At 43.5% G+C, this 12983-nt stretch overlaps 1 protein-coding gene across 1 annotated transcript in view; it reads right to left on the minus strand.

Annotated features, from left to right (window-relative positions):
- Positions 1–842: 842 nt before the first annotated feature.
- The window catches only part of DKK2 (dickkopf WNT signaling pathway inhibitor 2), a 60886-nt gene continuing 48745 nt past the window's right edge, over positions 843–12983 (minus strand). Inside the window, exons 2-4 of the mRNA XM_035113453.2 lie at positions 12050–12200; positions 9895–10044; positions 843–5869 (exon numbers count right to left, since the gene is read on the minus strand). Of these exons, the coding sequence (XP_034969344.1) occupies positions 5619–5869; positions 9895–10044; positions 12050–12200 (552 nt within the window). The 3' untranslated portion in view covers positions 843–5618. The remainder of the gene's footprint in view (positions 5870–9894; positions 10045–12049; positions 12201–12983) is intronic.

Consider the following 12983-nt stretch of genomic DNA (forward strand, 5'->3'; position numbering starts at 1 on the left):
GCAGCCTTACAGTGCAATGCTGCACATGTCTCCTTAGAATTAACCCCACTGAATTCATTGAGGATTACTCCCAACTAAGGGTTTATAGGTTTGCAGCCTAAGCCACAGTTTTAGAACTGATTTTGCAGTGCTGTTCTTAAGTTTAGCCCTGTTGACCATAGTAGGACCTCAGAGTAAATATGCATATAATCTTGTAGTAATGTAGATTATAGAGCATAAGATTGGTTGCTTAAAGCATTAAAACAAGGACAGCGGCTTGGGTGGGGGGGTCAGTTCATATGGTGCAAAAATCAGAAATCCCCACATATATTTCATCAAGTTTTTCATATTTATAAAGTGTTGTGTGCCCATGTAGTAATTTACATCACTGTCACATTTGATGATTTACATATGGCAGTTGTGAAATGTCCTACACAGAACTGACTTTTCACATAAGATTTTCTTAATGTGATGGGGCAATTATTGTTCACAAAGTACTTAGTGTTCGGACAGTGTTCTGTTGTAATGATTAAAGGAACCCAAGGCTTCTGTTTTCTCTGCAATGAGGTTGTAAGTTCAAATGTTCAAGTCAAAATATTTTCATTTTAAATGTGTTTTATAGCTTGTATTTCAGGACCAGAACCAAGATATCGGGGGTGGGGGTGTGTGCTTGTTCTCTTCTAAATCTTCCATGCAATTGATGTAATTTGAACTGCTTTAAAAACTGTGACAAAATTGGAATCCCACCTCCCACCCCCCCACCCCCCAGCCACCGAGCTGAAAATGAGCAGAGACATATTGCTGGAAACTTATTTATTTATGAAAATATTTATATTTTCAGCCCCATTCCAACATGGCTCACAAAAGCCTTTTAAAACAACATACAATTGGTAAAGCGATTAAAACAAAGAACCCAGATGAAAACCAATAACCAGATGTTAAGATTGCAGAAGGGGAGAAAGAATCTAAGAACAATGAATGAGTCAACACAGGAAAATGCCAGTAAATAATGAGTCAGTTGGGCTTCTTGCGGAACATACTGGTAATTCCACAATCTGGGTGCCAAAACTGAAAAGGTCCTGTCCCATTTTCAGCCTCTGAGAAATGGCAATAGGACAAAGAGCACTGCCTGTGATAATGATTGTACTTTTTGACCAAACTTACGTGGGGGAAGGCAATTCTTCCAAGTTGCCTACTCCCAGAGTTTATGACTTTATATAGCTAAGGACTCAATTCACTGAATTGTGACTGGAAATGCCAGTGCAGTTTGAACGATGTCGGAGTTACACCCTCTGAAAAACAGTTCACAGACAAAACATATCTGCTTTAGTATTATAAATTTAAAGTATATTGTTTGCACAGTTTATTGCTCACCATACAGATGTCTTGTAACATTTCCTTTTGTCTCATCTCCATCAACTTAGTTACTGTAGAAATCAGTCCTTGTTGGGGATGATCTTCCCAAACCAAATAGTATATGTTTTGGATTTTGGATTATTTTTTTAAGGTAATTACAGCTTTTATGAAACTTGGGGGGTTCAGTTTGAGGGAGGGAGGATGACGCCTGACATAGAGAGAAGATAAGTCTCAATGATCTGATTGTGAGTTGTTTGAAGTGTGCAGCCTGTGGGCTATATCCTGATGGGTCTTGCTCTTGTGGGTTCAAGTCAGAAAGAAACAAGGCCTCTTTGCTTCAGAATCAGATGCATTCCATATGGCAATACTGGGAGGTGCAAAGATAAGGGCGGTTGTTTGTACAAATATTTTGCACAAATATTTCCCTGGCCTTGATGTTAAAACATGCTTAAAATCTGAGCCCAGGGGTACACTTTAAAAGATGGTAAACAATATATGATGTTTGCTTACTGGGGTTATCTGAAGGAAGTCCATGTTTGTTTGAGAATTAACAACAGCAGCAGGAAGAGTATTACTCCTGTCCACTCTACTCTACTGGCAAGAGTAATTTCACAAGCAACGAAAGCTTCAGCCTTCCTATTTAAATGGGGTGGCCACATTTCTAGGTGGGGCATTTGAGGGAAGGAGGTGGAAAGGATGTGAGAGCCAGATCAGGAAAAGGAAAAGGCCCTCACTCCTCCTCCATGCAGAGAGTATGTTAAAAGTCTGCTGACGACTGGCATAATTTGCTCCTCAGTGGGAAAGAAATTGGATTAAAACAAAAGAAAACCAGAAAAGCACAGAGGAGAGGAAGGTTGTACCTTTCGTTTCACTTCCACCCTGCCAAAAGCAGCTCAGTAAGTCAATGGATTTGTCCACTTTCGGTTCTTCCTCCCCAACCGTCAACCCCATTTTAGGATGACAGCTTAAGTCAGGCATCCCCAAACTTCGGCCCTCCAGATGTTATGGACTACAATTCCCATCATCCCTGGCCACTGGTCCTGTTAGCTAGGGATCATGGGAGTTGTAGGCCAAAACATCTGGAGGGCCTCAGTTTGGGGATGCCTGGCTTAAGTGATCTTTGTTTTTTTTTAATTATTTCAGCAGTGGAAGAGGACTCTGTGGGTACAGAGTCTGCATTGGCAACACCCCGAATGTGAGCAAATGAGCAAAGAATACAAAGACAAATGTGGGCAAAGGGACATTTTAATATATTTAATCTTTTTATACATTTCTTTCTAAATTACAAAGTCGACAAGTTGCAAGTATAGTTTGCTGCAAAAAGCTTTCTGTACGAAATATCTTCTATAAGAAAATACATCTCATTAAACATTTCCTGTAAATAAATTACTTCAAATGCTAGTTCTTGCAGGAGAATTATGGGAAGGGCATGCAGAAGCCATCAGATAACGCTTAAATGAGTGGGAGCTTTACTCTGGCTGTGCTGAGGGACACCGACTCCTTCCTGTAGTCTCACAGAGGCAAAAGGATTTCAGATACGCACTTCCATCCCTTAAGGGCGTTCAGAAATGAAAATGTCTTCTTGAAACTGTACATTTTTCCAGCCTTAGTCTTGTTTTCATTGCAGTAGAGCCTTGGCGGAAACCTGTAGTACTCCATGTGATGCAGTGGAGAGGAAACTGGGGCTCTCTACCCCTAGGCAGCACAGAGACAATGGTAAGAGAGGTGGAAGAGGTTTCCCACCTCTCCACTAAAGTAAGCCAATTACAGTTTCCTGTATTCAGTCCTTAAAATAAGTCCCAGTGAGATACAGAATTAAGCCTTTCCTTTTTGGAGTTTACATAGTCCTTTGTAAATAATATTATTATTTAGAAAAATACAACCATGGGCAAAATCCCTCTGACCTAATCTTAGTTAGTTTGCTTCTGTTCTTAGCTACTGATATGTTGCCATCTACATGCAAACTACATGTTGCACACAAATGCTAGAAATGAAGACCTAGCTGTTTTTCAATGAGAAGGCTGAATTTTTGAATGAAGTTGTGCATGGAAAGAGAGAGGTCAGTCTGCCATTTTCCCACCACTGTTTTCTCACTCAATATGCTCCCCAAGCTGCTGGTCCTCCAAATGATGGTGGACTTCAACACCCATCAGCCCCAGACAGCATGGCCAAGGGTCAAGGAGGATGGCCATTGGTAGTCCAGTAGCACTAGGCAGGCCACAGGTTCCTTGCCCATGCCTGAGAGGGTGTACATTATCCCGAATATTGTGCATAGGTGTTGATACTAAGGCCTGAGGTCAAAGGGCTGAACCCAGGATATATAGGCACTATGCTCTTAAAACCATTTCATTGTCATGGCTTTCTTTGAAGTCCATCAAAGTGGAATCTTAAAATAATTCTCAGCACTCTCCCTAAAGGACAGTTAGTGAAGAAGCCATGGCAGATGGACTGGTTCAAATCCAGTTTCTATTTGTAGTGTAGACACATGCTCCTAGATAATTTTAGGTACCTTCCAACCCTTTGGTTCGATAATGACATGATAAATCATTCTCCTTATTCACAAATATATGAGAGTTACCTTTTTTAAAAAAAAATAGAGATAAAGAAAATGTAGCATAAGGCTTGCGTTTACTGAGAAATTTCGATACTGGTTACAAATAGACCATAATTTTCATGGCACGTTGTCATAAGGTGGCTACGGGAAGCCAGGAAAATATGGCTTATGGAAAGTGAGATAGCCAGGGAACCCCTTTTCCGTTAGACTGCTTCAGATGCTTCATTTTCACATAGATACGATCACACTGCTGTTGCAAATGGCACATGGTAGCAGGAAAAACTCAGTCTAACACACACAGACACACACACCCCGCCTCTGAGTAGCATTTAAAAAGGGAATGCCAATAATCAACAATATTTCCTGGAGAGTGATCCTACCCCTTTTCAAGGCTCCAGCGCTTACACAAATAACACATTTGAAAAACAAGTATAGTATAGTAAAAGAAAATGCAAGAGTGTTAGGAGGGTGGTGGTGGAATGATTGAACAGGTCACCATTCATCTTTGTCAGTCCATTAATACTGTGGCGGTGATAGTGAACACTGTTATCCACTACAGTCAATGGGAATCCAGCAGCAAGTGATACTATCCACATTCCAAATCTTTGCAAGTCTGAGTTGTTATATTTTAACATGTGATGCCATTTGCTGATCACACTTTGTGCCTCCATGTCCATCTCGTTTTCTTTTCCATTTCCCCCCTGTTGCTGCCGGCATAGGATGCTTTCATTTTAATGTCTCCAAACCACAGAAGATCTGTACTGAAAGCCCTCTTGATGCTGTTATTTAGTAGTATGCACAGTCAATGGACACTGGATGCCCCAGCCGGAGGCAAAGCTGAAAAAATAGTTCACAATACAACCCACAATTCCCCACTATTTACAGCTAGCAGCTCAGTATACAATTCTGCTCAGAATGCATTCATGGGCACTTTGCTTTTTTTCTCTGTTAGCCCCCTGTGTGCTAGCAGTAAACTGAGACCAACAGAAGCCATTGGCTATGAAGATGAAATTATTTGGGTGTTGTGGTCCAAATGCTTAACAGCATGAAAATCGAAAACATCATCTCTGCTTTATTACCTCTGTTCAAGGCAGATTTTGCCAGGCGTGTGTGTGTGTGTGTGTGTGTAATGAGTGAAATTTTTCCATTTGCATTGCATCTTCCAGACGTATCCCTTGTTTGGCAGGAGAAGCTTTCTCATTCAAGTGACAGCCTTGGGTTGTTCATGGGTAATGTTAACAGATAAAGACATGTATGGTAATTCCCCCCTTTGGCCTCTGATAGCTTCACTTTACTAAGATGGTTTTTTGTTCGGTACCCAAGAAGGTGCCGATAGAAAAGTCATTTGGCAAAGCACTGCTTTGTGTTGTAAATATGTCATATAGCAATATTTTACAATCATAATGGGGGGGGAACCTAACCACAACCAATGTGGAGAATTCACAAAGCCATACGTCAAAAACATGAGTTAAATGTCAAATGTCATTGGCACAGCGCTTTTCCACAAATGTCTGGCAGAGAGGCACCACGTCACAAATGAAAGGCCAGCTGCCACCGTATTCACCTCCAGGGCAGAAATATAATTCAGTTTGGGATGTTGTTTCTTCCCACAACAATGCATACTTCGGCCATTTGGTTCTTATTTACAATCCTTGCATTCGACGATGCTGCGATGCGTACATTTTGCCAGTTCTTCACGGCCTCTGAATGACAGTCTCCCAGTCCACCTTCAGATCTTCTGGCACACGTGAAGCCTCGCTTTTGAAGAGTAAGTGGCGTCTTTCCAGATTTTGCACGACAGCCCTTTGGCACAGTCACATCGCTGGAAAATCTCCAAGCCGTGGGACCCCTTCTTGCGTTGCTTGGTGCACACCTCCCCCTGGTGCAAGACGGGCTTGCAAATTTTGGTCCAGAAATGGCGAGCACAACAAAAGCCCTCAGTGCAGTCGGAAGACCTTAAGCAGGAGTCTCCTTCGTGGCCTAAAAAAAAAAGCAACTGCATAGTTAATATACAGGGAAGAAGAGCACGGAAAGGAATCAAACATGGGCTTTATATATTAAAAAAAACTCACAGCACAATACAGTTGAGGGAGAAACTATGCCAGAAGTGGGACTTGCAATGAAATTTTGTACTGTAGGCTTACCCACCAATGGGAAGGCTCCAATGTGGATGACTTTAAAGAGGATTAGACAAATTCATGGCTCCTGGACATGATGGTTATGGTGAGAGAGTGCTCTTGTGTCCAGGTCCTGCTTGCAGGCTTCCCACAGGCCACTGTGAGAACAGGATGCTGGACTACCATAGCTAGGCCACTGGCCTGATCCAGCAGCTTCTTTTTATGTTCTTTAGCACCTTTTCCAGGCAAGTTTACTCAAAGGTGACACAGAATTTAATGCTAGTAAGTGTGTTTAAGATTCCAAACTACTAGTCCAGTTCTATGCATGTAGGTCACTAATAATAATAATAATAATAATAATAATAATAATAATAATAATAATAATATTTCCCCAGCCACTCTGGGTGTCTCCCAATGGAATATTAAAAATAGAATAAAACATTAAAAACTTCCCTAAACAGGGCTGCCTTCAGATGTCTTGTAAAAGTCAGATAGTTGTTTATTTCCTTGACATCTGTTGGGAGGGCGTTCCACAAGGCGGGTGCCACTACCGAGAAGGCCTTCTGCCTGGTTCCATGTAACCTCACTTCTCACAGCGAGGGAACTGCCAGAAGGCCCTCGGCATTGGACCTCAGTGTCTGGGCTGAACGATGGGAGTGGAGACGCTCCTTCAGGTATACTGGGCCGAGGCCATTTAGGGCTTTAAAGGTCAGCACCAACACTTTGAATTGTGCCTGGAAACGTACTGGGAGCCAATGTAGGTCTTTCAAGACCGGTGTTATGTAGTCTCGGCAGCCACTCCCAGTCACCAGTCTAGCTGCCGCATTCTGGATTAGTTGCAGTTTCCGGGTCACCTTCAAAGGTAGCCCCAAGTAGAGCACGTTGCAGTAGTCCAAGCGGGAGATAACCAGAGCATGCACCACTCTTGCAAGACAGTCCACAGGCAGATAGGGTCTCAGCCTGCATACCAGATGGAGCTGGTAGACAGCTGCCCTGGACACAGAATTGACCTGCGCCTCCATGAACAGCTGTGAGTCCAAAATGACTCCCAGGCTGCACACCTGGTCTTTCAGGGGCACAGTTACCCCATTCAGGACCAGGGAGTCCTTCACACCCACCCGCCCAAACAGTACTTCTGTCTTGTCAGGATTCAAACTCAATCTGCTAGCTGCCATCCATCCTCCAACCATAATAATAATAATAATAATAATAATAATAATAATAATAATAATAATAATAATAATAATATATTATTTATACTCCGCCCATCTGGCTGGGTTTCCCCAACACTTTGGGTGCACTTTAAAATACAATAGTCTATTAAACATCAAAAGCTTCCCTAAACAGGGCTGTCTTCAGATGTCTTCTAAAAGTCTGGTAGTTGTTTTTCTCTTTGACATCTGGTGGAAGGGCCTTCCACAGGGTGGGTGCCACTACCGAGAAGGCCCTCTGCCTCGTTCCCTGTAACTTGGCTTCTCGCAGCGAGGGAACCGCCAGAAGGCCCTCGGCACTGGACCTCAGTGTCTGGGCAGAACAATAGGGGTGGAGGCACACACACAGGACATTCACCGCCTTCACTGGTTCTGATTTGAAAGAGAGGTAGAAATTTCTTCAGTGGGGCCTATCCAGGTAAGCGTGCTTAAGACTGCAGCTTTGATCAATTAAAAAAGACCTCATTCTTTCCAGTCATATTTATGAAGGAAACTCATTGCTGAATGTATGTATTGCTATCGCTGTATATGAGCATCTGATTAATTCAGTATGCTAGAATGGAGTAGCTCCGCATCCTGTGAAACTACGGTAAAGATTACGAAATGCACATTGCAAAACACTCACATGGCATTTCAGGGTTTTTAGAAATATGTTATTGCCATGGAAGGATGGGCTATAAAGAGTTGTAGCCAAAGTTTGTCCTACTGATGACACATTGAAACTACTAGACGTGACTGAGGCTCACTAATTTCAACGAATCTTCTTGGAACTGGATTACCGTTGGATGCAATACAAATACTCATAAACAAACAAACAAGCTTCCACTGCCAAGGCACGGGACTTCATAAAAGTGGGGAGAAGTCTTCTTTCAAATCAGGTGGCCACACACAGTTAAGATACGTCTCTGCAGAGGCACTCCTTGGGCTGTTCCAAGCCATCGCTCTCTTGCTTGGTGTGGGTGTCTTGTTTATGTACCAAAGAGGTGCATTACAAATGTGTCATTTGATCCTTTCAAGCAATGTGCTGCACGACTTTTCCACAGTAAATATGTTTACTGAAAAGGGGGGAGTGGGAGCATGCTGTTTTAATTCTTAAAAGTACACAGAGGAACAGAACGAAAACATGGGGGAATGGGAAGGGAGAGAGAGAGAGAGAAAAAAAATCCTAGTCTAAACAAAAGGCTGCAAATACTTGCATAGGTGGCTATAACTGCAATCATATGCTCACTTTTCAGGGTATAAGACCCATAGGATGCAGCAGGGCTTTCTTCTGAGTAAATGCACTTGCATTGCAGGACTGCACTTTTAGGTCATTCACATTTCCAATCGCCCAAATTCTGTGATGTGCACACACCCTTCCTTGGCTCCTCTTAGGCACTAACCTGTTTATTACAGTATGAGCTTTCATACTCAAAAGTTGCATGCTTAAGAGGAATCAAACCAGTACAACACAAGCTGTTACTAAGGCTTTGTCTCTTTTTTACTAAGCTGTCTCTTTTTGGCTTGGCTAACCCCTGAAAAAGGGGACCCAGGTAGCGCTGTGGTTAAACCACTGAGTCTAGGGCTTGCTGATCAGAAGGTCGGCGGTTCGAATCCCTGCGACGGGGTGAGCTCCCGTTGCTTGGTCCCAGCTCCTGCCAACCTAGCAGTTCGAAAGCACGTCAAAATGCAAGTAGATAAAAAGGAACCGCTACAGCGGGAAGATAAACGGTGTTTCCATGTGCTGCTCTGGTTTGCCAGAAGCAGCTTTGTCATGCTGGCCACATGACCTGGAAGCTATACACCGGCTCCTCGGCCAATAATGCGAGATGAGCGCGCAACCCCAGAGTCGGTCACGACTGGACCTAATGGTCAGGGGTCCCTTTACCTTTTTTAACCCCTGAAAAGTAGTTCACCACTGTTCCTCCAATGGCATTTTTTTATCCCCTTCTTTAAATTGATTTATTTCTAACCTGCTTTTGGTCTTACCGTGCAATATAGTTTTTACTAATCTTTGAATTATTGCTTGTCATTGCATTAATTGTCTTTAATAATTTCGTACGCAGCTAGAATTTTTTTTGATAAATGATAGAAATGCTTCAAATAATTAAATAGAATATATGAGCAAGTGCCCAAGACCATTCATGGAGTTTGATTTGAACTCAAAGCTATGCTGGTTCACCTGCTCAAGGGAACCCATTGCCAACTGATATCATGCCCTCACCCTGATGCTCCTCCTCCATGTTTACTTGTTTGTTTACCTGCTGTCTCTGAGTGAGTAAACAGTGACAGGAGAAAGGTAGAAGATGCTCGCCTTCCCTTTCTCCTTTCAGAGGAAGAGGCTGCAGCTCAGTGGTAGAGCTGGAAAAGGCTCAGGTTGGAAATCTTGCAGACCCGCTACTAGATAGGACAACACTGAGCTCAGTGGACCAATGATTTGACTTGGTATCAGTCCCAGAGGATTAGTCCCAGAGGAAGAGGGCAGACAAAATGGGAAGCCAGATACGGCCACAGGATCAGACTGTGATTCACTAGACACCATACTGCCTGCCTCTCTCTCTCTCTCTCTCTCTCTCTCTCTCTCTCTCTCTCTCTCTCTCTCTCTCTCTCTCTCTCATGGCAATGTTAAACATTTCAAAGCAAAAAGCTTTTCAGAAGACCATCTCTTCAAGGCAGTTTATGGACAACACGGCCTTACCTTTTGTGTGTGTCAGCTTGGTCTGCCCTTTCCCAAGATTCTGCCATCCCAAATCCTTAGTGGGATAATGATTATTTTTCTTGTTGCGAGGTACTTCCAAGGCTGGGATGTGGGGAGTAAGAATGCTCTCAGTTACTGGTATACAAATACCTAGAAAGATGAATAGAATTGAGTTACAATGGAAGGGTTCTTGGGGGAATAACATGGCAGAGGACAATTTTCACAGAATGACACAGAGAAGAGCCTCTTTGCTCATGAGTTTGTGACTAAGATGGGATTTTAATTGTTAATAATAATAATAATAATAATTCATTTAAATGCTGCCCAACTGACTGGGTTTCCCCAGCCACTCTGGGAGGCTTCTAATTATAAAACTACAGCAAAGCATCAAACGTTAGGTCTACAGGATCTGTCTATTGATTCATCTAACAATCAATACCATAGCTGCCAAGTATCCCGTATCCGCCGGGAAAACCCCTTTTTTCTTACCGTTTCCCGGCGGTCTCCCGTTTGGCGGAAAATCCCGGCATTGTCCCTTTAATTTGCTTCTTCCCGGCGGCCATTTTTCTGGTGCCGCTTTGCCCTTCTATGGGCACCAGAAAATGGCGGCGCCGGCGCCGGAAGTCGCTTCCGCGCATGACCGGAAGTTGCGTGACGCGACTTCCGGTTGCGGTTTGCCCTTCTATGGGCATCAGAAAATGGCGGCGGCGCCGGCGGAAGTCGCTTTTACGTGTTTTCGGTCATGCGCGGAAGCGACTTCCGGCTCTGGCGCCGCCATTTTCTGGTGCCCATAGAAGGGCGAAGCGCCACCAGAAGTTGCGTCATGCAACTTCCGGCCATGAGCGCGCTGCCGATCCCGGATCTTTACGATCCGGACTTGGCAGCTATGATCAATACATAGGTGCTTATATTTGGTACAGTACAGTGGTACCTCGGGTTAAGAACTTAATTCGTTCTGGAGGTCCATTCTTAACCTGAAACTGTTCTTAACCTGAGGTACCACCAGGGACATCTTAAGCATATCTGTTGCCCTGGCGCCGTGGTGCAAAGATCCCTCCAGCGCCCCCCTGCCTTGTTTCCCAGCGCGGCTGTCTGGCGGGCGCAGCAGCGTGGTGCCCCCCTGGCGGCCCTGCGCCCCCCAGCCTTGCCGTAGGGCCGGCCCTGGGTACCACTTTAGCTAATGGGGCATCCCGCTGCCGCTGCACCGCCACTAAGCAATTTCTGTTCTCACCCTGAAGCAAAGGTCTTAACCCGAGGTACTATTTCTGGGTTAGCGGAGTCTGTAACCTGAAGTGTCTGTAGCCCGAGGTACCACTGTATTTCAAATTTGACAAGCTAACCTTTTTTATTTTTTAAAAAAAGGTTCATTTTACTTTGTTTTACTTTGTTTTGCCATTGTCAAATCAACAGGGCTCGTCCCTTCACTAGGTCTGTCTCCAGTTTGAGAGAACCTGCTTTCATGCTTCCTTGCCGCTGAGAACCCTGCCTTAAGAGGGTTTCTAATATGGAGGAGATTAGCCAAATGCACTTACAAGTCCCTTTCAGACCTTCATGTTAAATAAGCAAAGGCCAGGGATGAAGGAGACTCACCTGTCAGTACTGGGGCAGGGTTAATGCATTCACCCCACCCCCTACCCACTTTAGCCCTCACACGCGCAGGTTGAACACCTGAAGAGGGCTTATATCTACGATGGTTAGAGGAATCCACAGACAGATCCTGTAGACACATGTATTTCAAGTACACATAATTAGTACTGTATATTGATTATAAAACCCCATATTGATCATTTTAAATGTTTATGCAGAGAGTTATGCAGAAATTCTGGTTTAATCTGCTGGCTGTTTGCCATAATAAACACTGACTGCCCGATCGATCTTGTAGACATCAGTTTTTGCTGTTCTAGACCAGGCACCCCCAAACTTCGGCCCTCCAGATGTTTTGGCCTACAGTTCCCATCATCCCTGACCACTAGGGATCATGGGAGTTGTAGGCCAAAACATCTGGAGGGCCGAAGTTTGGGGATGCCTGTTCTAGACTTCCCTACTTATTGACTGTGCAGTTCTAGAGTATGTGGATTGTGCATCGACAGAGAGTTAATACATTGAGCCATCCATGTTGTTCAAAGGGCATCAAAGTGGTACATATAGTAGATACCATTGTTGCAGCGGTTCCCAGGGCAGCACATGCCGTCTCTGTGACAACGCTTCTTTTTCCTCCTACAAATCATGCAGGCAGACGTCGCTTGATGGGGACTGTGGCAGTATTTCCCAACTTCACACTCCTTGTCATTGGTGCAAGGGTAAGCCTGGGTGGTAGGAAGAAAAGAATGCAGTGCTTTATTAATAATACCTTGCCAAATATAAAATGTAACAAATGAAGAAACAAGTTAGAGTGCAGCCCAGGGTAATTCCAGATGTTAAACTTGAATGACATTCAAACTGTAAAAGTTTAATGGCACTCCAAGTCCTCGATTTATGACCCTGTAATCTTTATTGGTCATAACTGATGGCACAAAAAACTTGCAGTCCAAAAGTATTCCATGTATTAGAAGAATATCAGAGAAATGGAGTCGCATTGGATCAGAAAGCAATTCAGGGCCAGGTGGATTTCTGTTTGACTGAAAAATTTTTGTGTTTCTCCAACCAATGTAAGGCAGACAACATGGGCTGAAAGCATTTTGTCAAGTGGCAAGACTCATTTGCTCTCAAAATTATTCATCAATTAATAAATCCATATAAACCAGAATATGACAGCAAGGAATTCAGAGTCCTCATCCTTAAAAAAAGAAGCACACACACACCCCATGCTCTTCAAATGGAATAAATAGTGCAAATTTCACACATTTCTAACTACAGTGGTACCTCGGTTTACAAACACAATTGGTTCCGCAGTCGAATAAAGTATATTGTATTGTAAGTTGTGGTGACAAGGGACTTTAGAATGATATGCCACACTCTCCTAGAAACTGTGAAACCTTATACTGTATGTAGTCCTCAGAAGCAAGTCCTAATGCTTTCAACCAGGATTACTCCAAGGGAAGTGTGTGAGAATTGTCAGCCTTTGTTCAGCTTGTAGAGCATTTGGCTTC

Source organism: Zootoca vivipara, chromosome 9 (assembly GCF_963506605.1).
Source record: "Zootoca vivipara chromosome 9, rZooViv1.1, whole genome shotgun sequence".
Classification (NCBI taxonomy): Eukaryota; Metazoa; Chordata; class Lepidosauria; order Squamata; family Lacertidae; genus Zootoca; species Zootoca vivipara.